The sequence below is a fragment of the Ovis canadensis genome, chromosome 9, assembly GCF_042477335.2.
Source record: "Ovis canadensis isolate MfBH-ARS-UI-01 breed Bighorn chromosome 9, ARS-UI_OviCan_v2, whole genome shotgun sequence".
In the NCBI taxonomy this organism is placed as follows: Eukaryota; Metazoa; Chordata; class Mammalia; order Artiodactyla; family Bovidae; genus Ovis; species Ovis canadensis.
The window spans coordinates 87,422,617-87,449,005 of NC_091253.1; the positions used below are offsets into that span (position 1 = coordinate 87,422,617).

Here is a 26,389-nt window from a genome sequence, read left to right on the forward strand (position 1 = left end):
CAGTTCAAAGCGAAAAGCATCATATCAAAGAATATAGCCTTTGCGATATCACTTCCTGATTTCTTTGAAAGATGCCCATGCTGAGAGCAGAAAAGGTGGGGTAAATAATAACAAATTCACTATTAAATTAATTGCCTTTCTGCACTCTTCTGGTAGAAATGTCTTTTCTCAGGTGCAGATTTCCATTAAGACTATTAAAACTGAGTTAGGAGGGGGACAGGTGAAAATCTCCCATTTTCCTTTAACGTGCCAGGCCTGTGCCTGGGGCAGCACCCAGCCCGGGCTCTGACCTCCACCTGCCTAAGTGCAGACAGGAACCACAGTGAGGCTCCCCTCTGATCCTCCACTTGCTCCAGCCACCGGCCGCAGTGAAGGCTCAGTTACCAGGGCTTTGACAGATAAACTCTTCCGGCTGCCTCCGAAGTGGGAACCTGAACACTGACAGGTGTTAGATCCTAAGAGGCAGAGGAGGAGCTGCAGGGGCCCAGGGGCCCAGGTGGAACGCTAGCCCCGCCAGCAAAGCAGCTCTCAAAGAGGCAGAGGGCTCTCTCGGTAAGCCTAATCCAGCCAAATCCCACCACCGGTAAATTATTGCCATATACACCAACTCTGCTCTGAGGCTTTAGGTAGTGGAAATGGATCCCAAAACTTGTCCACTGGCATCAGGCCATGGAGGGCAGCCACGTGGAGCTGGCTGTGATGTGACGAGGTGAAGCGGGGAGGGGAGGGGGCTTCCGGGGACCCTTTCTGTGCCGGCCGGCCTGGCTTTGCTTTCTCCTTTTCTTTCATTGCCATGCCTGTGGAACCTGTTCTCCAACCAAGGATCGAACTCATGCCCTCACGTGGGAGGGACAGGCAGAGGCCTAACCACCAGACCACCGGTTCCAGACGTGTTTCCTTTCCTGCCCTTCCTTCGCTGGAAGAGGGGGGCTTGCTCTGTGAAGCAAGGGAACGAAAAGGCTCTCCTCACCCCTTCTGTGACTCGCTCAGCTTTAGGCTGGGTCACTATCTATCGACGTCCTGCCTGTGTGGCTGTCCCAGTGCTGCCGTGTTGCATGCTGTAATTTTATTTTGGGCTTTTTTGTTTTTAATCACGATGGTGGAGGCACAGGCTGTGACACCGCTCCAAAGCTCACCGTTCCAGGGACAAACAAGCCCCACAGAGTATATTGGGCATCCCAGCTTGAGGCTCGCTTGTTTTTGACCAGAACAGATCAGCAAAACGAGAGGGAAGCACGCTCATTGTTCCGAAACTCCCTTCTAACTGGAACACAGGGTGCTGATGGGTGAGGGCGGCACCAGGGGGACCGCGGCCAGCGCCTTCTGGGCGCCCATGTCCTGACTCACCTGGTGGAGGCGTATGGCCGGGACTCCGAACGTCATCCCGAGAGTGGCCGTGGAGACGGGGTGTGGCTGCTGGGAAATCCAGCAACTAACTCGTCTTAAGTCAGAGAAGGGAGTTCTGACAGCCTGCCTTTGGTATTCATGAGCGAGAAGTCCCATCTGGGAGGTAATGTGCCTTTAAGTGCCACAAGGAGCTCATATCCCCTCTCAGCAGGCTCCAGGCCATAGTAGAAAGTCGGGCTCTCTGGGGAACAGAGCTGGTAAGTGCGGGCAAGCCTGACGCCAACTCTGCAGGCTGGACAGAGCTCTTCCAAAAACCACTGCTTTCTGAAAACAGTTGTAGACCTCCTCCAGGAGCTTCGGTGGCATCCCTCTCTAGGCCATCACTTCCTCGCTGACCCGGGGCGATGGGCCTGGCCAGGAGCTATAGGTGTCCTTGGATTTTTTTCAGGAGCCTCATAACACTCCACAGTGTCCTCATGAGGGCTGAGCTGAGTCAAGAAGGCCCATCAAACTCATAAACATTTGGGGGAAATGTGTTTTTCCTACTCTGCAACTTTCAGTTGTTCAGTCTCCCCACGTCCTGATTGTTTCCAGGTGTGGAGCCCTTCAGGGTGGGTGACATGTGGAAAGACACAGGCTCTTGTCCCGCCTGGATGCATGACCTGGGCAAGTCACCTAACCTCATCCACATCTAGGGTTTGAAGACCAGACAAGATGACTCATGTGGAAGTGCTCTGACAACCCTGAAGTGTTATTTAAATATATTTTTTACTAACTAGGTCATTTATGTTTATGTCTTATAAAGCAAGAAACTGAGGAACTAGCTTTTTTATTTCACTAAGCGTGGCTATTATACATAAACAGCTCTAACGTCAGCTGGGCACTTACTGGCATGCGGCAGTTTTATACACCATTTCTGGGAATGTATTGCGTGGCGACAAATCCATACTTTCCCAGAGGAGGAAAGTACAGATTGGTTCTAGCCTCCCTTTTTTCTTCCTGCCATACATCAAGGACCAGATGTTTTGAGCTGACCCAGTGATCATGTGAGATACAGTTACTGAACTCTTCCAAGAAAGGAAGCTGGTTGGCTCAACCTTAGTCTGAAGAGCACAGAAATGGACACATTGCTCATGGCGTGTTGCTGGGAGCGGAGCTCCTGGCGGCCCGGGGTCAGGCCACTGCTGGTGGGTGCAATCAGGCTCACATCATTCCCAGAACTCCTCGGTTTGCGGAAATTAGATTCTGAAAGACTCCATGAGCCTACTGCAATTTCCATAGACAGCCTAAATGATTCCCTTGCATGGAGGAGTGTGTACAAAATATGATGACTATAGTAAAGTTCAAAGGTTTGGGATTGTCTATTATTAACCAGGGTTAATAATAGGAGCTATGCTCCAAAGGGTGACGTCACAAAGGCAGAATCACAGCTCCCCACGTAAGTGATTTCTACCACCCGGCACAGTCTCAGATAATGGAAAATGGGGAGTGGGTGTGGGCGTTTCTGGGTGGGAAGAGCCCCGATCAGCTAAGATGGAAACAGCCACATGCCAGCCAGCTCAGGTCTCCTCTGCTGAGTGCCTCCGTCCAAGAAGATCCTGGACAGCGGGGAGGAAGCACTCCTGCCCACAGCAGAGGGCACGCAAGGTCACAGTTCTTAGCAGAAAGAGGTCCCACGGTTGCCAGATAACGACCCGAGGCCTCCACGGTAACCTCACAGTCACTTCCTACGGTCACAGCAACCGGACTAAAGCTAAAGCCAAGACGCCCCAGCCACTGGTCAGATGGCTCTCTCTGCTGGGACACTCGCTGAAACCAGACGGCCCTTCTCGTTCCCTTGCTACCATAATATAATGAAGGTGCTGACCAAACATGGATGCTGGGTCTGGTGTGCAACAGACCACCACTACTTCTAGTAACAGCAGAGTCATTTCCAGCCCACATTTACAAAAGAGAAGCCCTGAGGTCACAAAGACAGGGACCTGGAACCCGAGCCTGGGGGCTGCTGACTCCTGAGGACCATGCCCCCCTCCCCCCTCCCGTCCCCCCACCTACACCAAAGCAGCCACGCCAGCAGCGAGGGGATTGCTTCTTAAGCGGCTGCTCCACCCCAGGTCCCCATTCCCACACGTTATCACCCGGCCATGCCCCACATCCCTGCAGGTTCGTTAGGACTTAAACAATTTCTGGTAACTGCACCTGAACTTGAAACATCTCACTGCTTCCTGTCAGAGCCTCACTCAGCTGGCCTCTGTGAGAGGAGGGCTTGTGTACAGAAATGCAGCCTGGAGAGAGGGCAGGTCCTTTCAAGCTCATCGTTTCTGACCTTTGCTCTCCCTGCTTTGGGCCTCTTTGATCTCCCAGAGATGCAAACTCCTTCAGATGCTCGGCGGGCAGGCGGCCAAGCAACACAGTTTTAAATTCCTTTGCAAACAAATAAACAGAAGATACCCTTGAAAATCCTGCTCTGCAAAATTTCAGCTCTGAATCTTCCTTTTTTTATAGATTTTTTTTTTCCAGAGCAACTTGTTTTTCAAACGTTTGTAATATTTGGAAATACCCAGAGCAGTCTTCCCCTCTCCGTGTACCATCTGGCTGCTGGACAAACGGCAATTACTCAGAAAAAATAAAAGGAAAGAGTGGGCTCCTCACTGAAGTTTACATGACATTTGCACATGGCTCAAGTGTTTCTCAAACAAAAGCAGGCGATTCGATTGCTGACTGCCCTTTCTGAGGCCGACAGGCGGTAAGGCTTCAGGAGGCTGGCAAGCAGGCGGCTGTGAGCTGACATTCTCCAGTTGATGCCCCGAGCGGGACCCTCCTGGGTGAATGACGCCTTAAGGATGCCACGAGGGGACAGAGAGGAGGCGGCAGGAGAGGCGACTCCCACCAGCGCGCGGAAGGGCGGGGCCCAGGCCGCAGGATGGCCCTGCGCAGCCAAACCAAACCAGGATCGGCGTGGGGACCAGGCTGCGGGCCTCGTCTCAGCCTCAGCTTCCTCTGCAGGAAGCCGGAAGGGCCACCCCCCCCTCCCCCCCGCCCCAACCCCGGTCTGGCCGGGGAGTACCCGGCCGCGGTAGGGCCGCCAGCAGACGCCCGAGTGCCCCCGCCCCCTCCCCGGCCCCTTACCGAGCAGACTGATGCCCAGCCGGGACAGGCCCTGCCGGAGCCCCTCGCCCAGGCTCTCCGGGAGCTGCCGCCGCCACTCCTCCTGCCGGTTGTAGTGCTCCTCGTCCAGCGACAGCCGGTCCATGTTCCGGGCCAGGCTCGTGGCCAGGTTGGTGATGGACGTGAGGGTACCTGAGGACACAGAGGCACGTGGGTTTGGGGTCCTGGTCACATGGATGCCGGCCCCAGGGGAGGGGTCCCCGGAGCGCTGCGGGCGAGCGGAGTCCACAGCGGCCTTCTGGCCTCGCCCGTGGACAGTGAGGGCGGCTTCCCCCTGGGCGGGGTGAGGCCGCGTCGGAAAATGAGGTGAGGTGAACACTTGCTGAGGAAAGGTGATCCACTGAGCCCTCACAGAGGATAGGATCAGACCCTCCCTCACCAGAAGAATGCCTGCAGCCTCACACGGAGCTATCATGCACTCATCTGACCGCCAGGGCTTGGCTACAATACTTAGTTTTGAAGTCCTCAGGGAGGCCCGGTTTTTTGAAGGTTGCAATTTGCCTGCTCTCATTTGAAGGGGTAAGGTTATGTTGCTGAATTTTAAACAGATTGTAAAGGAATGTTTCCACTTTAGAAGTAAGATCTATTCTTCCCCATTACTCTAGCCATAGTAAAGGAAGACACTCAACTTTATCACTTGACAGTCAGGAAATAATTATTATGCCACAGAGAATATGTGTGATTTTGATATTCAGGCTGTGAGCTGGGAAAAAAAAAAGTGAAGACAATAAAGAGAGTAAGGCATGTGAAAGCCAAGATTCTGTCTGGTTTTCCCAAGAAAGGCTATTTCTGCGTCTTGCTCAAGACAGTCATAATCCCCTCCAGCAAGTCTGCATAGGTCTCCGTGAGCAAAACTGAAAGACATCAACGGACATATCCTGAAGCTAACGAATTAGTTCATCTGTTATTGGATGTCTAGGTTCAAGAAGAAATGGAAGATGTTTTTGCAGCTGCATCTTTACCAGTCATCTGAAAAGAAAAAAAAAAAAATCCATGCACACACACACACACACACACAGACAAACCAAACAGATTTTGCTAAGAAGAAAGAACAAGTGTAAAAAAAATTCAGTGAGTCACTATGCTAAAATTACCGCTGGAGTTCGATTTAGCAGGTGTTGGTTGTCTTATTCTAAAATAAAAACAACAGAACCACAAAGATTCAAGTGTCAGGAGTGAGAAATCTGCAGTGACTCACCCGTGGGTTCCTGCGGCTCAGCTCACAGGCCTCCGGATGACCGGGGGCCCCGGGGGGAGTGGCCCTGTCACTGTCCATGGAATTTGGTTTATTGCTCTTGCTGTTCTCTTGCCAGTCCCACCTCTATGGATCATGGGTTCTCGTATTTCAAGCTCAAGTGTTGTTTGAGGCCTTCTAGAGACTTCTATAACCTGCCCACTCATAAGAGAGTTGCAGTACTGTTGACTGTAAAAGGCCTTTTACCAGACGGGGGGAGAAGGCCTTTGCCCTGTTTCCCCTGCCTCCCGCTGAGAAGAAACGGGGACTCAGATGGACCTTGTTAGTTCCCGAGTTACTGCCAACTTGACCAAAATATGGGCAAACAAACACGGATGAAAGGGAAGCACGCTCTTTCCTGAGGTGGGGAGTGGGGGTGGCCGACTGCAGTTTGGCTCCTGTGCCCGATGATGCGTCTGGGCCACAAGGTGGCGCTGTGTACGTGGCGAGCCGGGGGAAAGCTGGCCCGTTCACCTCCCCACCGGCTTCCACTGTCAAAATGTATCTTGCTCCTTAAGAACGTTATGACAACTGTATCTACATTAATATATATATATATATGATGAGGCAACACAGTGTAGGATTTCTGATGTTTAGCAGAAGTCCTGAACACCTTTAATATTTCTGCATTTATCACATGGAATAACAGTTGAGCCAATCCTTGTTTTCCCAATGGGAGGTTTCAAATTCTGAAGTTTCTGAAACATTTTCACACAACTACAGGCAAGCAGTGATCTGTTTAAAACATAAGACGTTATATATGAGCTTTGTTACAAATCCAACGTCTCACTGCCAGCTAACAAGTCAAACAAAGCTAGAGGCAATATTAATTCACGGAGAATGTTTAACACGTTCTCTAAAAAGTAAGACAGGGAAGGAATGAAAATCAGGCCTCATTACCAGGAACCCGAAGAGCTACCTTTGGAAATGTGCTTCACAAACGATGTAGTCCCTCTGGAAACCCCACTCACGAAGGCTCCTGGGCCTCGGGTCAGCCCCTCGTACGGAAGCCTGAAGAAGTCAGCGATGCCATTCCCGATGCTTCGCACCAGACTCGCGGGGCTGCCAAGGATTTCCAGGGATCCAACCACCCAGCCTGCGAGGGAGACCGGAGGGAAGGGGTGAGCGAAACCTTAAATGCAGCACTTTCAACATTTGGGAAAAGTGACCCATTTTCCCTGCAATTCATTTTTCACACTAGAATTGAGAATGTAATAAGCTCCTTTGGAGCAAAATATGGGAAATAACTCATTCACTGTGAATTCATAAATGGCAAACTTTCATACTTTATAAATCAAAGTGATCCTTTTGGCAGCCTCACAAATAGCTTTAATATGACTTCCCTGCCTCCCGTATTCCTGCTAAAAGGGACCCATATGCAGGGGGATGACGCTCCCACCCCCTCCAAGCCAAGGCGGCCCCTGGGGCAGCAGGTGTCCGCAGGCTCGGGAGTTCTCCTTAAAGCTCCTTGGTGCAGTGAGGGACCGGGACGCGGGGGAGGCCAGATGCTAAATGGGGTGCTGCAAAGAGGATGCGCAGCTCTGACAGGGACGGAGGAGTTATTTTTAATGTTTCCCAATCCTACCAAGCTGAGCGCTTCCCTTTGGAGTGGAGCTGGAGCCAAAGAAATGTCTCCCCTTCCACCCCAGCTTCAGTTGTGTAAACTCTGGTGACAGGGACATACTGATTAGCTTAGCGAGAGGGGCGTGTTCCCTGAGGGTCCCAGGCGGGGAGCTTGGGATCTGGTTTCCTATTAAAGCTGAGGCTTGCCAGGAGCTGGCCCGCTTGGTGGCCTGACTGTGGAGCGCTTGGCCCTGTGGGAACGTGGCTGAGTGTGGACCCCGGAGTGGCTCCCCACCTTCGCTCCTGGGTCGGGGCTCGGGGCTCTCACTCAGAGGATTCAAGAGGCAGGCAAAGGCCAGGGGCTCAGGAGAGTATGAGTCCACACATACAGTGTCTTTGGGGAACATGCTGACCTCCCCAGCCCGGGGCTGAGAGGGCTTTAAGGGGAGGCTGCTGGGCAGGACCCGAGTGGGAGCCGATCCTGCGTCCCCTGCGGCAGGTCCTGGGAGGCCGGGCCTGGGACAGAGAGCCCCCCAGTCAAGTCACCAACCCGAGGGTTGTGAACATGTGGGGGCAAGAGCCAAGCCACAGCCCTGAAGGGTCCCCAGGCCCAGCACTTTGGAGAGGAACATCCTCACATCTGGAACCCCCTTCTCTCCTCTGGAACATTAGAGGACAACATCAGGGTTTAGGTGAAAAGAGGGAATTATTTCCAGAATTTGAGGATTATAAATGGAGGGGCCTCTGGGTGGCCAGGCATTCACCTCACTTACTTCGCCCAGTCACTCTGCAAGCCTTAGTACCTGCCTTCAGGTAAATTTAGATTTAGCTAGGGACTGAGCCTCTCCCCAGGCGAAGGGACCATGCCAGGCTCGGGGGACAGGGCCTCGTGTGACGTCGTGTCGCCCTGTCGCCAGCGTCTTGAGGGCGGGCAGGACAAGGAGGGGACTGTGGCTCGATTCTCCCCATCTCCTTGGAGCTTAGAGACACATGGCAGGGCTTCAAGGCCAGGCTTACCCAATTCCAAAGCCCACCCTCCCTCTTCCTGCGAGCCCAGGCCTAACTGAGTAGGCAGGCTACCATGGAAGGTTGTGGAATAGTCTTCCTCAGAGGGCCTTCTCTGGATGTAAAGAAATAACAGATTTCCTTTAGCCTGGAAGAGCTGGAAGGTTCACTTGGAGGCAAGAGATTGGACTTGAAACAACTGCCCTTCTCTCCAAAGCTTCCATACCGAGATGAAGAAAGGAGAGTTAGCTACAGCCAAGCAGAGAGCACGCACTGTCCAAGGGGCCTGGTCAGGCCGGCGCAGCGGAGCACAGGGCGCATGGCAGGCAGCCAGCCAGCCACACCTTCCAGCCCACAGCCCGGCCACAGGAAGGTGAGGCAGACAGTCCTGGATCAGGCCACTGTGGATGGGGAGTCCAGGTACGGACCAGAGCTACTTCTCAAGGGCCCAAGCTGGCCAGAGAAGGACCAGAGCACCCGAGGGCATTCTGCCTTTATTTCTCTCCAAAAGCAAATGTATCGTCTTGCTTACTGGGTTTGGAGATTTTATTGAAAAAACGTAACTGTCTGGCTGCCCATAGAGCCAAGCCTTGGAAATAGAGAGGGAGCCCGGGAAATTAGAGTCCACACAGTCTCTCCTTCAAATAGGGTCAGTGTCACTCATTTCTAATCACTTCATTGTTAAAACCTCTATAAGGACGTCCCTAGAAATGAGGTCAGGGTATTTCAGCCATTTAATCAAGTCCAATGGGTGAATCCTGACCCAAGTGATGCAACTTGCCCACTCCCAGGCCAGCCCTTCCTTTCCCAAGAAGGCTAGCACATTCTCTCTGAGACGCTTCTTCCCAGGGGTAACCTATCCTCTTCCCATTCCCACTGCTTTCCTCCAGATAATCTTCAGACTGTCTGTAAGGCCTTTGGTGACAGAACTCCCAACAGGCCTAAAAACTTGGCTCTCTAGTGTAGACTTTCTTGTTTCAGCAAATAATGAGACTGGGACAGCAGCTTGGAGAACTTTTAGGTAGATTACCAAAAAATCCAAACAGAATGTTCCTGTGAAAGCTCATGAAAAATGAGAGAGGTCACTTTTAGCACAGAGGCTGCAGGACATGGTTCCCTGGCGGTGGTCACAGCTGGAGTTTCCCTGCCAGCTCACTACTCTGACGGGTGCTCCCACACCTTCGCCCAAGGTGATGACTGGGTGGATGGGAAGCTTACTCCTTCCTAGGCTCCAGACCAGAGCTCAGTAACCTACCTGCCTGCTTCTCATGGGAAAAGCAAAAACTGCCTGAAAGAGTAAAGCTTTTCATATACCTGTCTATTAAATTTGAAATGGTAGCTGCTTGTTTTAAGATAATTCCTTAGCAAGAGGGAAATCTTTTCTTCCTTGTGGTACAGGCTATGAGAACAATAGTTTCAGGGCAGGGACCTCCTCTGATCTGGCCATCCAGAGTTCTGGGTAGCTATGGATTTCGTTCCGGAGAAAATATAATCTTACCAGTATGGCAACAACATGGGTCGGTCGGCCACTGCTACAATGTTGTCTTATCTGGAATGCACTCACCAAGGACAGTGTTACCACGTTCTGTCCTGCATTAGTTTTAGAAAGTAAGACCTCCCTGCGTTTTACCAGAAGGGGCTGCGAGACCAGGTCCGGTTGGTTGGTGTTGGTCGCCTGGAGTTCATAGCAACGTGAGGAGCCCGATTATCAGACTGAAACCGTTTGAGAGTGAATTTAGGTCAGGAAGGCGAGCTCTGACGCCCATTACCATAGGGAATCCGGAGACAACCTGGCCTCCAAAACAACCTTCAGCTCACAGTACTCCCCACACCACACTCTGTACACACAGCCAAGCACCCCCCGCACACTCTTCCCGCTCAGGTCTGTGGAGAGGCTGAGACACCTACAGCCTTCTCTTTGCCATCTGTCTAGACAGGCAAGGCTGCACTGGGTAGGTAGAAGGCTCTTTATGCATCTGACGAGCACACAAATCCTCTGAATTTCTCACCTAGAGCTATTCATGGGCCGTAATGAAGCAAGTTAACAGCCCAGAACTACATTTCTTTTAGGCCAAGGGGCTGAGAGGGCCTGGGCTGGTTTTCCTGGCGGCACTAGCTCCCTGATATAGAGCCTTGTGCCTTCAAGGAGCCGAAAAGGTGCTTGCTAAATGGGAATCAAAATTCTGTTACATAACAGCAAATTTAACGGCTGCTACTGCTTAAGGGTTCATTAAGCGCCACCCTAAATTCAGGGGACTTCACATACTGTCATTGTTTTCTTGTCAGAAATCTTAAAACCCACCTTATGGGTGAGGAAACTGAGATGGGGGAGGTTCAGTAACTTGCCCCCAGCCTCCCAGCCAGCAGTGGCAGGGTCTGGATTCCAACCCACTGCTATCTAACTGCTCCTCACACTCCCATGCTGCTTCCAGGTGTCCTGGAGTCAGGACCACCCGGAGCCTCTGTTTCTCGCTCAGGCTCCCTCTGCTGTGTCCTCACCTGCTCTGAAGAGGGCCCCCGCGGCGTAGTGCATGGCCAGGGCGTGGACGAGCTGCCTGGCTGTGGTGAAGATGGGGCCTCTTTCAAACACCGAGAAGGACAGCGGAGTGTGGTCAGAGGCGATGTACAGCTTGAGGGACGCGTGGATGCTGACGAGGAGGTTCACCGGTTGTATCACCAGCTTCCGCAGCTTCACGGGATGCACCAAGGCCCTGGCGTGCTGCCTCACCTGCACGGGCAGCACCTGTCTGCCACCTGCGAGGGCTGTGGGCTGAGCGCCCGGGCTGCTGCTGGGCAGGTAGGTCTCAAACAGAGTTTTGATGTAGTAGACAAACGTGTCTTCCACATATAATCGGGCAGGTTTCAATTCAAAACTGAACTCGTTCACATCGAACAGGACGTCCTTGCCCTCGGTTAAGGTGAGGCAGAGTTTGATAAAACAGTTTTTCTTGTATTCTTCCAAATCTTCACTGGATACGAGGAGGCTCTGCATCTTGGAGCACTGAGGAGATTCTGTTTTCTCCCCCTGGCAGACCAAGACAGCGAAGTGGAAATTGGACTTGTTGTACAGCTGGTTGTCTAGCTGCAGGTCCCCGCAGCAGACCTCCACTGAGTAGATTTGAAAGGGGGCGGTGGCCATCTCTTCCCCAGGGAGGTGGCCAGCCACGGGGGCCATCTGGAGGAAAACGTGGTCCAGTGTGAGTCTCAGAAGCTCGGATGACGCTCTATGGTGGGTGAGGTCATCAAACACCGCCAGGCTCAACTGAGTGACAAACATTTTAAATGTCACGATCTTCTCCAGAGTTCTGGAGGAGAAAGGGAAGAGAACATGAGCATCTCTCCTCCACTTTCTTTTCCTCCCTCCCTCCCTTCCTTAATGTCTTAGTAGATTTTCAATGACGGAGCCTTCTTAGAAACCTCCTGATGTCCCATCAGATTCTCATAAGAAACAAATTAAGAACTGGACTTGCCGTACATCGTGTCTGGACAGCCGGGCACACTCCAGCAGCCCCGGGAGATGTTCCTAAAGGGACCATTACAAGCTCTCGTCACACTGCTCTATCGTGTTCCCCTCATCAACACCAGATTTTTACTCCCAAATCCTCGGAGTTCTTCGTGCACTAATTCTGTTGTGATCATCATGAGGCGAAAGGTCATAATAAAATAACCAAGATGCCTTATATTGGGAAAAGTAAGAGCAAGCAAGAGAAAACTTCCCATGAACCCCCGGCACAGCCCAGTGGTCAGCATCTCAGGGCGCGTGCTCTGCTCTCCGTCACATTTAGAGCTGAGCAGCCCGAGCTGCTCCACGAATCTCTCTGTCCTGAGCTAAGCCACCGTGCTCTCACCCTCTTCAAAGTCATCACTCCAGCAACTCACTCCCTCCTACACCATTTCTTCTTCCTTACCAGCAGCTTATAAACATGCTATTATTTCTCTTAAAAAATCCCTCTTGTTAACTAACTCCTCCTCTAGCTACCCTTTTTCTGATCCCCTTCACATAAACACCCCAAAGCACATACACCTCGTCTCCTGTTCCTTACTTTCCATTTTCTCTTAGCCTTGCTCCAGGCAGGCTCTGTCCCACCTCCTCCACCAGAGCAACTCCCATCAGGGACCCCAAGGGACTTCCTTGTTGCTAAATTGAAAAATGGGCTTGAAGTCTGTGACTCACGCCCCCTACTGCGGCATTCGAGTGGATAACTCCCTCCTTCTGGGAATCCCTTCTTGGCCCGTCTGCTCTCAGCTCTTGTATGTCTCATCACTCATCACCTATGGGACTCCCTCCTCTTAAAGGTCAGGTGCTCAAGCTTCAGCCCCTGGCCCTCTTCTCTCCCCATCTCCACACACTCCCCTTGGAGGGCTTCATCTGGGCCCGAGGCTTGGTATCTATATGCCTCCACTCACTCCCCTTGGAGGGCTTCATCTGGGCCCAAGGCTTGGCATCTATATGCTGATGACTTCTACAGTCACACATTCAGCCTAGAACTCCCTGTGAGTGCGGGTCTTGCGTTTCTAACTGCCCATCCACACGGGAGTCACTTACAGGTCTCAGACGTCTCAAGGGTCATGTGTGTGGTCATACTCATGATCTTACCCCTAAACGCACAGAACAGTTGTTCTCACCTTAGTTTATGATGACTACATCCTACCAGTTGCTCAGACCAAAACTTTGAGAGTTCTTGATGCCTCTATTTCAACCCACATCCAATGCATCAAGGAAAATTTCATTGGTTTCTTCTTAAACTGCATCACGAGTCTGACCATTTCTTACCACTTTCCCTGATAGTGTGGCCTAAGCCATCAACACCTCTAGTGTGAATAACTGTAGTCACCTAGCCGGTCTCCTTGCTTCCTCCTTTACCTCTCTAGGCTGCTGCTGCTGCTAAGTCGCTTCAGTCGTGTCCAACCCTGTGGGACCCCACAGACGGCAGCCCACCAGACTCCCCCGTCCCTGGGATTCTCCAGGCAAGAACACTGGAGTGGGTTGCCATTTCCTTCTCCAATGCACGAAAGTGAAAAGTGAAAGGGAAGTCACTCAGTTGTGTCTGAGTCTTAACAACCCCATGAACTGCAGCCCACCAGGCTCCTCCATCCATGGAATTTTCCAGGCAAGAGTGCTGGAGTGGGGTACCAATACTTCTCTGTAGTTTACTTCAAAAGCATAGGGAACTATATTCAATATTCTGTGACAAACCATAATGGAAAACAATGTGAAAAAGAATATATGTGAAATATATATATATATATAAACTATACTTCAATAAACTTAGAACAAAAGAAAAGGAGTCATGGTCTTCTAAAAATTTATGTCAAATCAGGTAACTTCTTCGTTCAAACAGATCCATTGACTTCCCCGTTTCACTCAGAAGAAAACGAAGCCCTGCGCAACGTGTGCCCTCCTTCCAGCCATCGCCTGCCTGGCCCCGGGCCCTGGTTCCTCCTAGCTCACCCACTGCACTTGGCCCGCCCTGGCCTAATCCCTGCTCCTCCAATATGCCGGTGTACTGCTTCTGACTTCTGAACTGGCTGTGCCCTTTGTCTGGAGAGTTCTCACCAGATAATCATGTTACTAATATCCCCTGGCTGTTTTCAAGTCTTTGCTTAAATGTCAGCTTCTTGGTGAGGCTTACCTATACCAGTTTTTCAAAACTATCCTCTTTCTGTTCCTACAGCCGGGTAATTCCTGGTCCTGACCAGGCTTTGTTTTTATTGCTGCAGAACTCCAACCTTCCACTAAACCATAAAATTTCCTTTTTTATTATGTTCGTTCTGTCCTCCCATTGCACACCTATGAGAATGTGATCTCCTTGGGAGCAGGGACTTGGGGCTGTTAGGTCACAGGTGAGAATAGCACTGGCATCTAGTGAGCACTTGAGAAATACTTGCTGAACAGATGAATTAAGGAAACACAAGTAAATGCTTAGATCTTTCTTATTTCTACCACTGAATGCATGGTTTGTTGCTACTGTCACAAACAATGCCCTACTAATGCCCTATATAAAACATTCCTGAAGTTGTGTGGGCTTGAAATCCTGGCTTATGCAATTCAAAATTTAGTCTTCGGTTCTATTACACTATTATTTGTTTTTACAAACTTCTGGTCAAAGGAAACCGTCTACCCAACCTATTTGCAATATTATAAATTCAAATTAATCATAATATGGCAAGGTCCAAATTAATGAGTTTTTAACCATATATGAAAAGCAAGGGATTTAGAAAAAAAAGAGCTTAAACAAATGTATAAAAGTTGATGACACTATTTTATATTTTAAATTAAAATTTAAATAAATTAACTTTCTGATTATAAAATATGTTCTTATAGAAATTAATAAATAGAAAATCATTAAGTAATCACTTATAACTGTACATCTATTAACAACTTTGATTCTTTTCTTTCCAGTGTTATTTCTAGGAATGTTTTCTGTATGTATGAGAATGTGTGTGCATATATGTACTTAAGTGTGAATATGTGTGTGTGTGTACATAATTAGAATATATTTTTATATTCAAATTTATATTCTGTTTGCTTTATTTTAGATTCATCACATGTATTTTTGTATCCCACTAAAATCCTATAATGGTATATTCTGTGGATATACCATTTTTTGTACAACTATGTATCATCTATTTCCCTGCTGACAGGATCTGTACTCTGAATATTTTGCCATTATAATTAGTAATGTGATCAAATCTCTCTGTATATCTCTGCCTACTTCTCTAATTATTGCTTTAACTCTTAAGTTCTTAAAACTCTTAAAAGTAGAATTTCCAAGCCAAAGGGATTTTAAAGCTCTTAATATATATTACTAAAGTGCTTTCTAGAAAATAGTCACAATTTATACTTTTAGTAGGACTGTATATGATGGATATGTGTGTTTTCATCACTCAGTCATGTCTGACTCTTTGCAACCCCGTGGACTGTAGCCCACCAGGCTCCTCTGTCCATGGAATTCTCCAGGCAAGAATATTGGAGTGGGTTGCCATTCCCTTCTCCAGGTATATGATGGAACATCACTGTTAATTCAATATGTAATGTCTTATTTAAAGTTTGCATTTCTTTGGTTATTTGTGTTTCCACTTCCCAGAATTTTCCGGTTGTGTTTTTCACCCTTATTTAGTTCTAGAAAAGGCAGAGGAACCAGAGATCAAATTGCCAACATCTGCTGGATCATCGAAAAAGAGAGTTCCAGAAAAACATCTATTTCTGCTTTATTGACTATGCCAAAGCCTTTGACTGTGTGGATCACAATAAACTGTGGAAAACTCTGAAAGAGATGGGCATACCAGACCACCTGACCTGCCTCTTGAGAAACCTATATGCAGGTCAGGAAGCAACAGTTAGAACTGGACATGGAACAACAGGCTGGTTCCAAATAGGAAACGGAGTATGTCAAGGCTGTATATTGTCACCCTGCTTATTTAACTTATATGCAGAGTACATCATGAGAAATACTGGGCTAGAAGAAGCACAAGCTGGAATCAAGATTCCTGGGAGAAATATCAATCACCTCAGATATGCAGATGACACCATCCTTATGGCAGAAAGTGAAGAGGAACTAAAAAGCCTCTTGAGGAAAGTGAAAGAGGAGAGTGAAAAAGTTGGCTTAAAGCTCAACATTCAGAAAACGAAGATCATGGCATCTGGTCCCATCACTTCATGGGAAATAGATGGGGAAACAGTGGAAACAGTGTCAGACTTTATTTTGGGGGGCTCCAAAATCACTGCAGATGGTGATTGCAGCCATGAAATTAAAAGACGCTTACTCCTTGGAAGAAAAGTTATGACCAACCTAGACAGCATATTGAAAAGCAGAGACATTACTTTGCCAACAAGGGTCCATCTAGTCAAGGCTATGGTGTTTCCAGTGGTCATGCATGGATGTGAGAGTTGGACTGTGAAGAAAGCTGAGAGCCGAAGAATTGATGCGTTTGAACTGTGTTGTTGGAGAAGACTCTTGAGAGTCCCTTGGACTGCAAGGAGATCCAACCAGTCCATTCTGAAGGAGATCAGCCCTGGGTGTTCTTTGGAGGGAATGATGCTAAAGCTCCAGTACTTTGGCCACTTCATGCAAAGAGTTGATTCACTGGAAAAGACTCTGATGGTGGGAGGGATTAGGGGCAGGAGGAGAAGGGGGCGACAGAGGATGAGATGGCTGGATGGCATCACTGACTCGATGGATGTGAGCCTGAGTGAACTCCGGGGGTTGGTGATGGACAGGGAGGCCTGGCGTGCTGCGATTCATGGGGTCGCAAAGAGTCGGACATGACTGAACTGAACTGAACTGAATTTTTGGAAGGAGGGACTATCTTCATATTATTCCTACTGAATTATAAGAATTCTTTTAAGTTAAGGATATTAACTCTGGTTCATATTTACAAAACCTGATGGCAACATTCAGGTCGAAGTGGGGAAATGTGACTTTACTTTTGCTGTAGCTCTCATTGCTCAGTCTAATTACTGATTACTAGGTGGTCATGTGGACAGAGAGGCATTAATCTGTATTTCACGCTAATGATAATGTGTAATTCTAAGATGCATGTCTCAGTCTATAAATCAGTTCGTTAAACTTACCAGAGAAGAACTGGAAAGACGATATATTGCTTCTTCTTATGGGTATAGTTAAATGCTAATAACCATATCCTTATCAATTACAGAATAATTAACCAAAAGCTTTATACACACACATATATATATATGGATAACAAAAAATGGTGACCAGTAGGTTTACAACTTTATAAATTGACACTTACCCTACTGCTACTTGGATACTAGTTAAGCCTACCTGTTGGTATTAGTTACGACAGGCCCAGCTTTTCCTTCTGGGGCCACGTTGATGAAGACTGTGCCACAGTGATGGACGGTGTCCACGTATACATATCCAAAGCCAGTCAGAAACACAACCTATGAAAAGAAATTCAAAATCAGTCTGGGAAGCAATACAAAACACTGTTGAAAAGGCTTCAAATATCTTCAGTTCTGACTCAATACCACAAACACTTGCTGGTATCCACGTGTATAGGCTATTCAGCTGACTTGAAAAAAAAATCAAATCCAGATTTTCAATATCCAGCTGTAAGGTTCATAGGAAAAAAATGATGGATGACAGGGCATGAGTGTCTTCATTCTCTCCTTCTCTGGAATTGGCAAATAATTCTGCATGGGCTGGAGACTAGCCACGGACCAGCTTTATGTGCGCATATGAATCTCTGGGGGGGAAAAAATCCCTGAATTGAAATGTGATGTGCAAAACCTTTCAGGCTTTTGAGTTTTGACTTAGCTACCATAATGATGCCCTTCTGCGCTGTGGACACCAAAACATACCTGAAAACCCACCAACAAGACATGTTATAATCTCCTCAAGGTCCCTTGCATAAGTTGGAACAAGAATGTCAGGTAACTTCGTTTGCTTGGAGTAAAAATTGATTTTTCTTCCAGGAGGAGGTGGACTTAGACTTAAAAAAGAGTTCCATCTCAGAAGTCAGGTGCCAGGCTAGCAGAACAGATGTCCTTTCAGCATTAAATACCAATGTTGCTTAAATGGATAAATATTTGAAAACAGAACTATTTGAAAAATAACTCCAAGAACATCATGTTCACAGCCAGCATTACCTGAGGGTAAGGGCAAGAACCTCCTCCTGTTTGGGAACACTGATGCTGACGATGTATATTACCAATTCAGTCCACGCCTGGGCCCTTTTTATTATTAGAACAGCAAATAAAAAGAAGACAGACTGAAAATTCCTGGATGAAGGAACAAAGCTAGGTGTCTGCTTGGCATGGGATGAATATGTTCTAATTTTGACCAAAAGAAGAGGTACCTGAAAGAATGTACACAGAACCACAAGAGTCTGTGATTCTCACCCTTGGATGTGACTTCAAGGTCACTGGGCTTCTTTCTTATACTATGGCCCCTCCTTCAGAAATCCTGATCGTCTTCAATATCCAGGGCATCTGGAGGTCATCTCTGCCTCCCCGTTTTCATCTCCTGCTCCGCCAACTCCTGCAATAGCCTTCGTTCTTAGTCTACGGCTACTGCTCTAGCTCAGACCCTTGTCCGCTCCTCAGCACCATCTGTGCAGAGAAAGCACTGTCCCTCTATGCAAATCCTCTCCAAATCCTGTGTATCTTTGCACATACAGGGTGTTGTTACTCAGTCACTAAGTGAATCCAACACTCTTTGCGACCCCATGCACTATAGCAAGCCAGGCTCCTTTGTTCTCCGCTATCTCCTGGAGTTTACTCAGATTCATGTCCATTGAGTCGGTGATTCTATCTCACCATCTCTACCTCTGTAGCCTCCTTTTCCTCCTGCCTTCAATCTTTCCCAGCATGAGGGTCTTTTCCAGTGAGTCAATTTTTGCATCAGATGACCAAAGTATTGGAGCTTCAGCTTTAGCATTAGTCCTTCCAACGAATATTCAGGGTTGATTTCCTTTAGGATTGACTTGTTCAATCACCTTGCAGTCCAAGGGACTCTCGAGAGTCTTCTCCAGCGTCACAGTTTGAAAGCATCAATTGTGTGGCTCTCAGCCTTCTTTATGGGCCAACTCTCACATCCATACATGACTACTAGAAAAACTATACCTTGAAAAGTTATACTGGAAAAACTATCGTCAGCAAAGTGATGTCTCTACTTTTTAATACACTGTCTATGTTTGTCATAGCTCTTTCCAAGGAGCAAGTGTCTTTTAATTTCATGGCTGCAGTTGTTCACTATCCGCAGTGATTTTGGAGACCAAGAAAATAAAATCTGTCACTGCTTCCACATTTCCTCTTTCTATTTGGCGTGAAGTAATGGGACCACCTGCAATGTGGGAGACCCAGATTTGATCCCTGGGTTGGGAAGATCCCCTGGAGAAGAGAATGGCTACCCACTCCAGTATTCTTGCCTGGAGAATTCCATGGACAGAGGAGCCTGGAGAGCCACAGTCCAAAGAGTCAGATGTGACTGAGCAACTAACACTTTCACTTTTCACAGAGGGACTGGATGCCATGATCTTAGTTTTTAATGTTGAGTTTCAAGGCAGCTTTTTCACCCTCCTCTTTCACCCTCATCAGGGACACCCTATTCAAGGAAGATGTTCTGTTTTTTCTGTTCTTTTCCTCAGATTGATACCTACAGCTACATTCCAAAAGCACATTAACTATACTTCGGTTTCATCACCAATCCTATTGTTTGTATTACTGTCACCAGTTTTTATCATAGACTCAATCACTAGATTGTCAACTTTTTGAGGGCAGGAGTGGAGTTAGTTTGTATTCTCTATGGACATGTTTCCCAAATGGATCATTTTGCAAAAACATCTGTTTCAAAAGACTGTATCCTGAATTTGCCCTTTCTGTTCCAAGATAAGAACTGAACTTGACAATGATAAAATGTGGAAGGCAGCCAACCTAAAAAATGGCTCAGCTCACGAATCTAAAACAAAACAGACATTCTTTGAGAGCCAGTCACATTTACAAAAGCTATTATTTTATATGATATGTAGAGTAAGTCAACTGCTTTGTTACTAGGTTTACAGACATGGGATTATTCATTTGCCACAAGCCTTTTAAAGGTCTTAACGCTCCCATCTCCATTCCTTCCTCTCAAGGACTGTCCTAACTTCAGAGGATACCTTAGGGTTTTAGCAGAGAGTGTTAAAAACCAAAACTACCACCGCTCAAAGAAGGGAAGGAGGGGACCAGAAGAGGAAAATACTTATTGTTCAGCTCATTCTCAAAGCAGTCTGCAGGCCTTATGAAATGAGGATTTATTTACTTCCCAAGATAGTAAAGATAAAGAAGCTGAGGGTTTCCATTAACTTCCCAGGAGACTCTGAATGCAAGCAAATTAACCTAAACCTTTAAGGTATTTCTTCTGGCCAAAACCTTGGACTTGGGAGAGAAATTCTGCTGGGTGTCCCTTTTAGTCATCACTAGAATGGAAGGAATGCAGACTTTAATTCTTGGAGCCTACTCTTGCCTCCTTTCACATGGAGAGAAACCACTCGCAACATCAAGCATTTGGTACAAAGTGAGTTCTAAGGACTAGAGAGTTAGGAACGTCAGTGCCAGAAGAATTAGGCACCAACACCCTAGAAATTAAAACAAATCCTTGTCTTGGTCTGGTGGTTTGATCATTTAATCATTAATTAAATCAATGATCGGATATTTAAGGTGAACCCACAAAGAGCTCCTCACTGTAGCAGGCACTGAGAAGATAAAATCACACCCTCGGTTGCTCCTAGTTTGGTTGGTGAAAAAGCCAAGTACACGGATAATGAGATAAGAGCTAAAAGTTCCAGGACAGGAGTGTATATTTTTCCATGTTAGAGCATTATCCACCATGGTCATGAGGGCAGCACTTTTGTGTGCATTTTCTTCAGTCTTTACAACCAGCACTCAGTAAAGAGCTGAATGGGCGTCAGCTCAAGGTGGCTCTCATGGTAGAGATTTCTAGTGTTCACCCATGCCCAGCTGCCCTCTCCTTCTAGGCGCAGAGCAGGCTTACACCCGTTAGCCCCTTGCAGTGAGACCAGGCAATGAGACCAGCTTTGGCCAACAAGCTAAAGGCAGTATTGACAGGTGTTAGTTTCAAGCCAAAGGGTAAAAGGGCAAGACTTTTCCCTGCGCTGCAGAGACAACAAAAGCTTTATGTTCCACATTAGTGGTTGGCCATATCCACTTGGATGCTTGTTTTTTGGTAAACTTTATTTTGTATTGGGGCACAGCCGATTAACAAGGTTGTGACAGTTTCAGGTGGAACTGAAAGGGGCTCAGCCATACATATACATGTATCCAATCTCCCTCAAACTCCCCTCCCACCCAGGCTGCCACACGTCATTGAGCAGAATTACCTGTGTATACAGCAGGTCTTTGTTGGTTATCCATTTTAAATATAACAGTATGTACATGACTGTTCTTTTAAACACAGTTTTACTGGAACTTATTTACATATTGACTCCATCTAACAACAGAGTTGAAAACTGGTTGATAGAGACTATATGCTTTGAAAGCCTAAAATATTTACTATTTAGACCTCAAAGAAAAAGTCTGTTGATTCCTGTTCCAGGTGGTGGTTATGGTAGATTATTCTCCATTAGGGAATTGCACATCCCAGGGTCTATGCCTTTGTTTAATCCCTTCCTATACTGATATGAAGCTTGGCTTTGTGACTTTCTTCAGATAATGGGATGTCCGCAAGCATGAGCCAAGAAGTGTGAAAAAAAGCTTGCTTTGGGGGATTTTCTCCCTTGGCAACCATGTGAAGAAGCCTGACTTAACCTTCCTATGGAGGAAAGACCACGTGGTAAGAGAGCTAGCCAGGCTTCCTGGATGAACTCCTCCCCTGCCAACCCTCCAGCCAAATGCAGCTGCATGGGCTCATCCTGCAAAAACACCACCCAATCAAACCCTCCAGATCACTGCTGTTTCAAGCCTCCAGGCTTTGGGCTGGTTGTTACAACGGGGTAGACAGAAGATAGTGAAGCCTCTGTCAACCTGGGTTCCTGACTTACCATGAGGACAAAGCCCTTGATGACAAACACTGGGATATAGCACGAGCCAAAAATCAGTGCTAGGACTGTGATAGACAGCATAGTGTAACCTAAACTAATGGAGGGAGATATCAGTTCCAGCAAAACCTAAAACGGGAGTCTGCTTAATGCTGTGTACGTGTTCAGTCACTTTAGTCGTGTCTGACTCTGCGACTCTAGGGACTGTAGCCTGCCAGGCTTCTCTGTCCATGGAATTCTCCAGGCAAGAATACTGGAGTTAGTTGCCATGCCCTTTTCCAGGGGATCTTCTCGATCCAGGGGTCGAACCCGAGCTGCCTAAGTCTCCTGCGTTGCAGGTGAATTCTTTACTGCTGAGCCACCACAGAATTCTGGCTTAACAGTAGCAGTAGAAATTGATATTGAAAGCTACAAAAATGGGAATTTATGTTGTGAGTGGCAAGACACTGAGTGAAACTGTTGTCTAAGATTACTTGGGAGGCAGATTATAAACCTAATAGATTTGTAGCTCTAGAAGATGAGGTTTGAAAACAAAACATTAGCAGTGTGTGTTGGCTGCTGCTGACTGCACCTGGCAATGTACTATGAAGAAGAGATGAGCTCGGGAAAGAACTGGCTGGTTTGCAAAGATAAATTAAAGAGAATAAAGAGATTCCAGAAATCCAGAGCTTCACAAAGGCAGTAATGCTTTTTAAAATTTAATCTTTGAACATGAAGACAGATTAATACTTAGACTTAGGGCTACACATAGGCATCAGAAGTCACTGTTGAAATTTTTTATTGTTAAAGTTACTCAGAAAAAATTTTAGAATGACTGTTTACCATTGCCACAGAAGCTCCCTTAAATTCAGAGAGAGGTAAGGAAGCAAAATAGTACAGAAATATGTCATTAAAAGGACCAAGGATCTGGTTATTAGCACATGGGATTCTCTGGAATCAAACAGATGAGAAGCCCATTGAGTTTCTGAGAAATTACTACTGCCTGATAAACTCACAAGCCTAGACTAAAAGAGTCTGTGATTGATTATTCAAGACTCAATGCAACTCCAGATGTAGCCAAGGAGGGTCTCTGAGCATGGACCCAGGGACGAGAAGGATGATGGTGAAGGAGCTCTTCCATTTGCAGAGACACAACTTAGAGATTATTCCTTGCTTCTGAGATTACAATCCCCAAGATATGTGCTTAAAAAAATTTTGGAACTGTTACGGGTGAGAGCATGTGCACGTGTCTCGTTCTTCCTCTTTCCAATCTGGAGGAGTTCTTACTATTTTCTGTCCTACAATTTGGCAGGGTGAGGGGAGCCAGTGAGCTTATAGGTCTCTAGACGAAAAGGAGCCATATACACACTAAGAAAGCATCACTGAGAAATACTGGATTTCCACTGGGGTGTGGAGACTGGTTAGCAACCTGGGGAGGAGAGTTATTCTAGGCAGAGTTTGGAGGTGGGATTCAGTTCAGTTCAGTCCTCAATCGTGTCCGACTCTTTGTGATCCCGTGGACTGCAGCATGCCAGGCCTCCCTGTCCATCACCAACTCCTGGAGTTTACCCAAACTCATGTCCATTGAGTCAGTGATGCCATCCAACCATATCATCCTCTGTTGGCCCCTTCTCCTCCTGCCCTCAAGCTTTCCCAGCATCAGGGTCTTTTCCAATGAGTCAGGTCTTTGCATGAGGTGGCCAAAGTATTGGAATTTCAGCTTCAGCATCAGTCCTTCCAATGACTATTCAGGACTGATTTCCTTTAGGATGGAGGTGGGGTAGCGGTGGAGAATGAATTAAGTGATTGATGGCAAAGGGGATATTTTTAATTATTATTGCAGAAGAAGCTAGTGAGTCCTATTCAGTGCTGTCATTTAGTTATTTTTGACTTTCTTCACCTCATATTGCTAGTGTGGGTGTGTGTGTGGAAGGTTATAGGCAACAAATAGCGACTTGCTGCTTTGACCACAACACATCTGGGGAATGGTCTGTGTTCTGTCACTCTTGTCTCTGTTAGCGCACCCAGATCAGTATGACTTTAGAAAACCATTGAGGCCTAGGTCTGCCGCCCACTTAGTACATTATCTTCTCCTACAATTACAAATAAAGGAACAGGGTAATATAACCTGTGCTTTTTATACATTCAGTTACTTTTATAAATATTAAATTTATTTACTATATTTATTGCTACTAGAGATCAGTGGAGAAATAACTCCAGAAAGGATGAAGAGACAGAGCCAAAGCAAAAACACCACCCAGTGGTGGATGTGACTGGTGACGGAAGCAAGGTCCGATGCTATAAAGAGCAATATTCCATAGGAACCTGGTTCCATGAATCAAGGCAAATTGGAAGTGGTCAAACAGGAGATGGCAAGAGTGAACGTCAACATTTTAGGAAGCAGCGAACTAAAATTTAGGACTGGAATGGGTGAATTTAACTCAGATGACCATTGTATCTATATCTGACTATATTTATATCCAACAAACATTTTAATTTTTACTTTACTGAGTAATTAGGTTATAAGGTGACACCTGGGAAATAACTGAAAGTATTCTTGGAAGTCCGTCTCTTGTTCTTTCTCTCCCATTCTCTCTCTCTTTTCTTCTCCTGACAGGCTATGTGCAATAAACCAGGGATAGTCAAGAGGGAGTTACACGGCACCCCAGCACTTCAGTTCAGTTAAATAACAGGCATTCCTGTTATCTAAAGTCCTTAAGTCACCCCTCCTATGATTTGTACCAATTCCCTCTCACTGGGCTCCAGTCCCGATCATGGTACACTTGCTGGGCTTCATCCCTCTTCAATCCTCTTTCTTTTACCTGATTCATTTTGCCCTACCTCACATGTTCACTTCTTTTTGGATGGTCAACTTTGTGTCAGCTTGATTGACCACTGGGTACCCAGATGAAAACATTATTTCTGGATGTGTCAGTGAGGGTGTTTCCAGATGAGATGAGCATTTGACTCAGTGGACTCTGCAGACTGCCTTCCCCAGTGTGGGTGGGTATCGTCCAGTCCACTGAGGGTCTGAACAGAACAAACGGTGGAGGAAGAAGGAACTTTCCCCCCTTTCCTGCCTAACTGCTAGAGCTGGGACATTTCACTGCATCTTTTCCTGCCCTTGGACTGGAATCTACACCATGGTTCTCCTGGGTCTCTGGCTCATCTATGGCAGACTGGGGGATGTCTTAGCATGAACTGATCTGAAGAGGTGATAAATCAGGCATTGTATTTGTTCTGCTGATCTCTGGCAAAAATTCGTAAGACATTTCACCCTCTATTTTGGGAAGAAATAAATATAGATTTTACTAATTTTATGAAATTAAACTAAAATGAATAAAAGGCTTCCCTGTAGCTCAGTTGGTAAAGAATATGCCTGCAATGCAAGAGATCCAGATTCGATTCCTGGGTTGGCAAGATCTGCTGGAGAAGGAAATGGCAACCCACTCCAGTATTCTTGCCTGGAGAATTCCATGGACAGAGGAGCCTGGTGGGCTACAGTCCATAGAGTCGCCAAGAGTCGGACACGACTCAACAACTAAACCACCACCACCCAGATCAAATAGTTTGTAAAAGAGTATCATAAGAAGGAAAACCCTGGAATAGAAGAATTCAAGACTTGAAAGGGAAGAAGAGATTTCCATACATGCTATGGGATTGAACACTGACCCACAGAGGGAATAAGGAAGTGAGATGTGGTCTACTTGGTTGCAGGCAGTGATTTGTCTTTAGCAGCCAAGCGGCCTGGAGAGACTTTTCTGGCTGGACTCTGTTTTACTCACCACTGTGGTGGCAGTTGTGGAGGCAGGTTTGAGGGTAGGAAGCTTGACAATGGAGAGACTCTTTAAGTGGCTGTTGCTAAAATCTGACCAAGGGGTGATGAATAAAAGACTTGAAGTGGACCCTAGTCACAAAAAGAAGGGGAAGATACAGAGATCCTTCTTAGGAATTTATGCCAGAACTTGTGGGGGAAGTGAGGGATAGGAAAGTACTGGGATGCTGCAGGAAAAGACGGGCTTGGAAGTCAGACAGTCCTGGGATGGAGTCCCAGGCCCACATGCTCTGTGCAAGTTAACCTCTCTGAGTTTCGCGTACCATCTACCTGTGCAGACTAATGACAGTATTTGTGTAGAATGCTTGACATAAAGCACGTATTCAATATGAGTTCATATCAATGTTACTGAAGGTTTTAACACTAAAAAAATGGGGGTGATATTAATTAAAGCAGAGACTCCAGGAGAAGCTGGTTTGAGGGAACAGAAAATGAGCCCTCTGGTTTCAGATGATGATGGCGGTTTGAAGTGTCTGTAGGTCTTTTGGACAGAGATGTCTGGTGGGTAGCTAGAAACACAGAGTTGGGGCTTGGGAGGGATGACGTGGCCAGAGATGAGATATCTGGGAGTGACTGGATGATGGGAGCTAAAGCTTGGAGATGAAGTAGCTCTCTGAGAGAGGAAAAGAAGGGGGAAGAATTTCTAAGATAATCAAGGTAGAAAAGACTGGAGGAGGAGAAGATGGAAATAACAGATATTCTGGGTGTAAGTCTAGTCCAAAAAGGTCTGTCTAGTCAAAGCTATGGTTTTTCTAGCA

The 26,389-nt window shown here is 47.0% G+C and overlaps 1 protein-coding gene across 4 annotated transcripts in view; it reads right to left on the reverse strand.

Moving 5' to 3' along the window:
• The window catches only part of VPS13B (vacuolar protein sorting 13 homolog B), a 787,290-nt gene that overhangs the window by 11,096 nt on the left and 749,805 nt on the right, over positions 1-26,389 (reverse strand). For all 4 annotated transcript variants that reach the window (XM_069600522.1, XM_069600521.1, XM_069600524.1 and 1 more), the window contains exons 55-58: positions 17,104-17,222; positions 10,817-11,622; positions 6,669-6,845; positions 4,477-4,647 (exon numbers count right to left, since the gene is read on the reverse strand). In XM_069600522.1, coding sequence (XP_069456623.1) covers positions 4,477-4,647; positions 6,669-6,845; positions 10,817-11,622; positions 17,104-17,222 — 1,273 coding nt within the window. The remainder of the gene's footprint in view (positions 1-4,476; positions 4,648-6,668; positions 6,846-10,816; positions 11,623-17,103; positions 17,223-26,389) is intronic.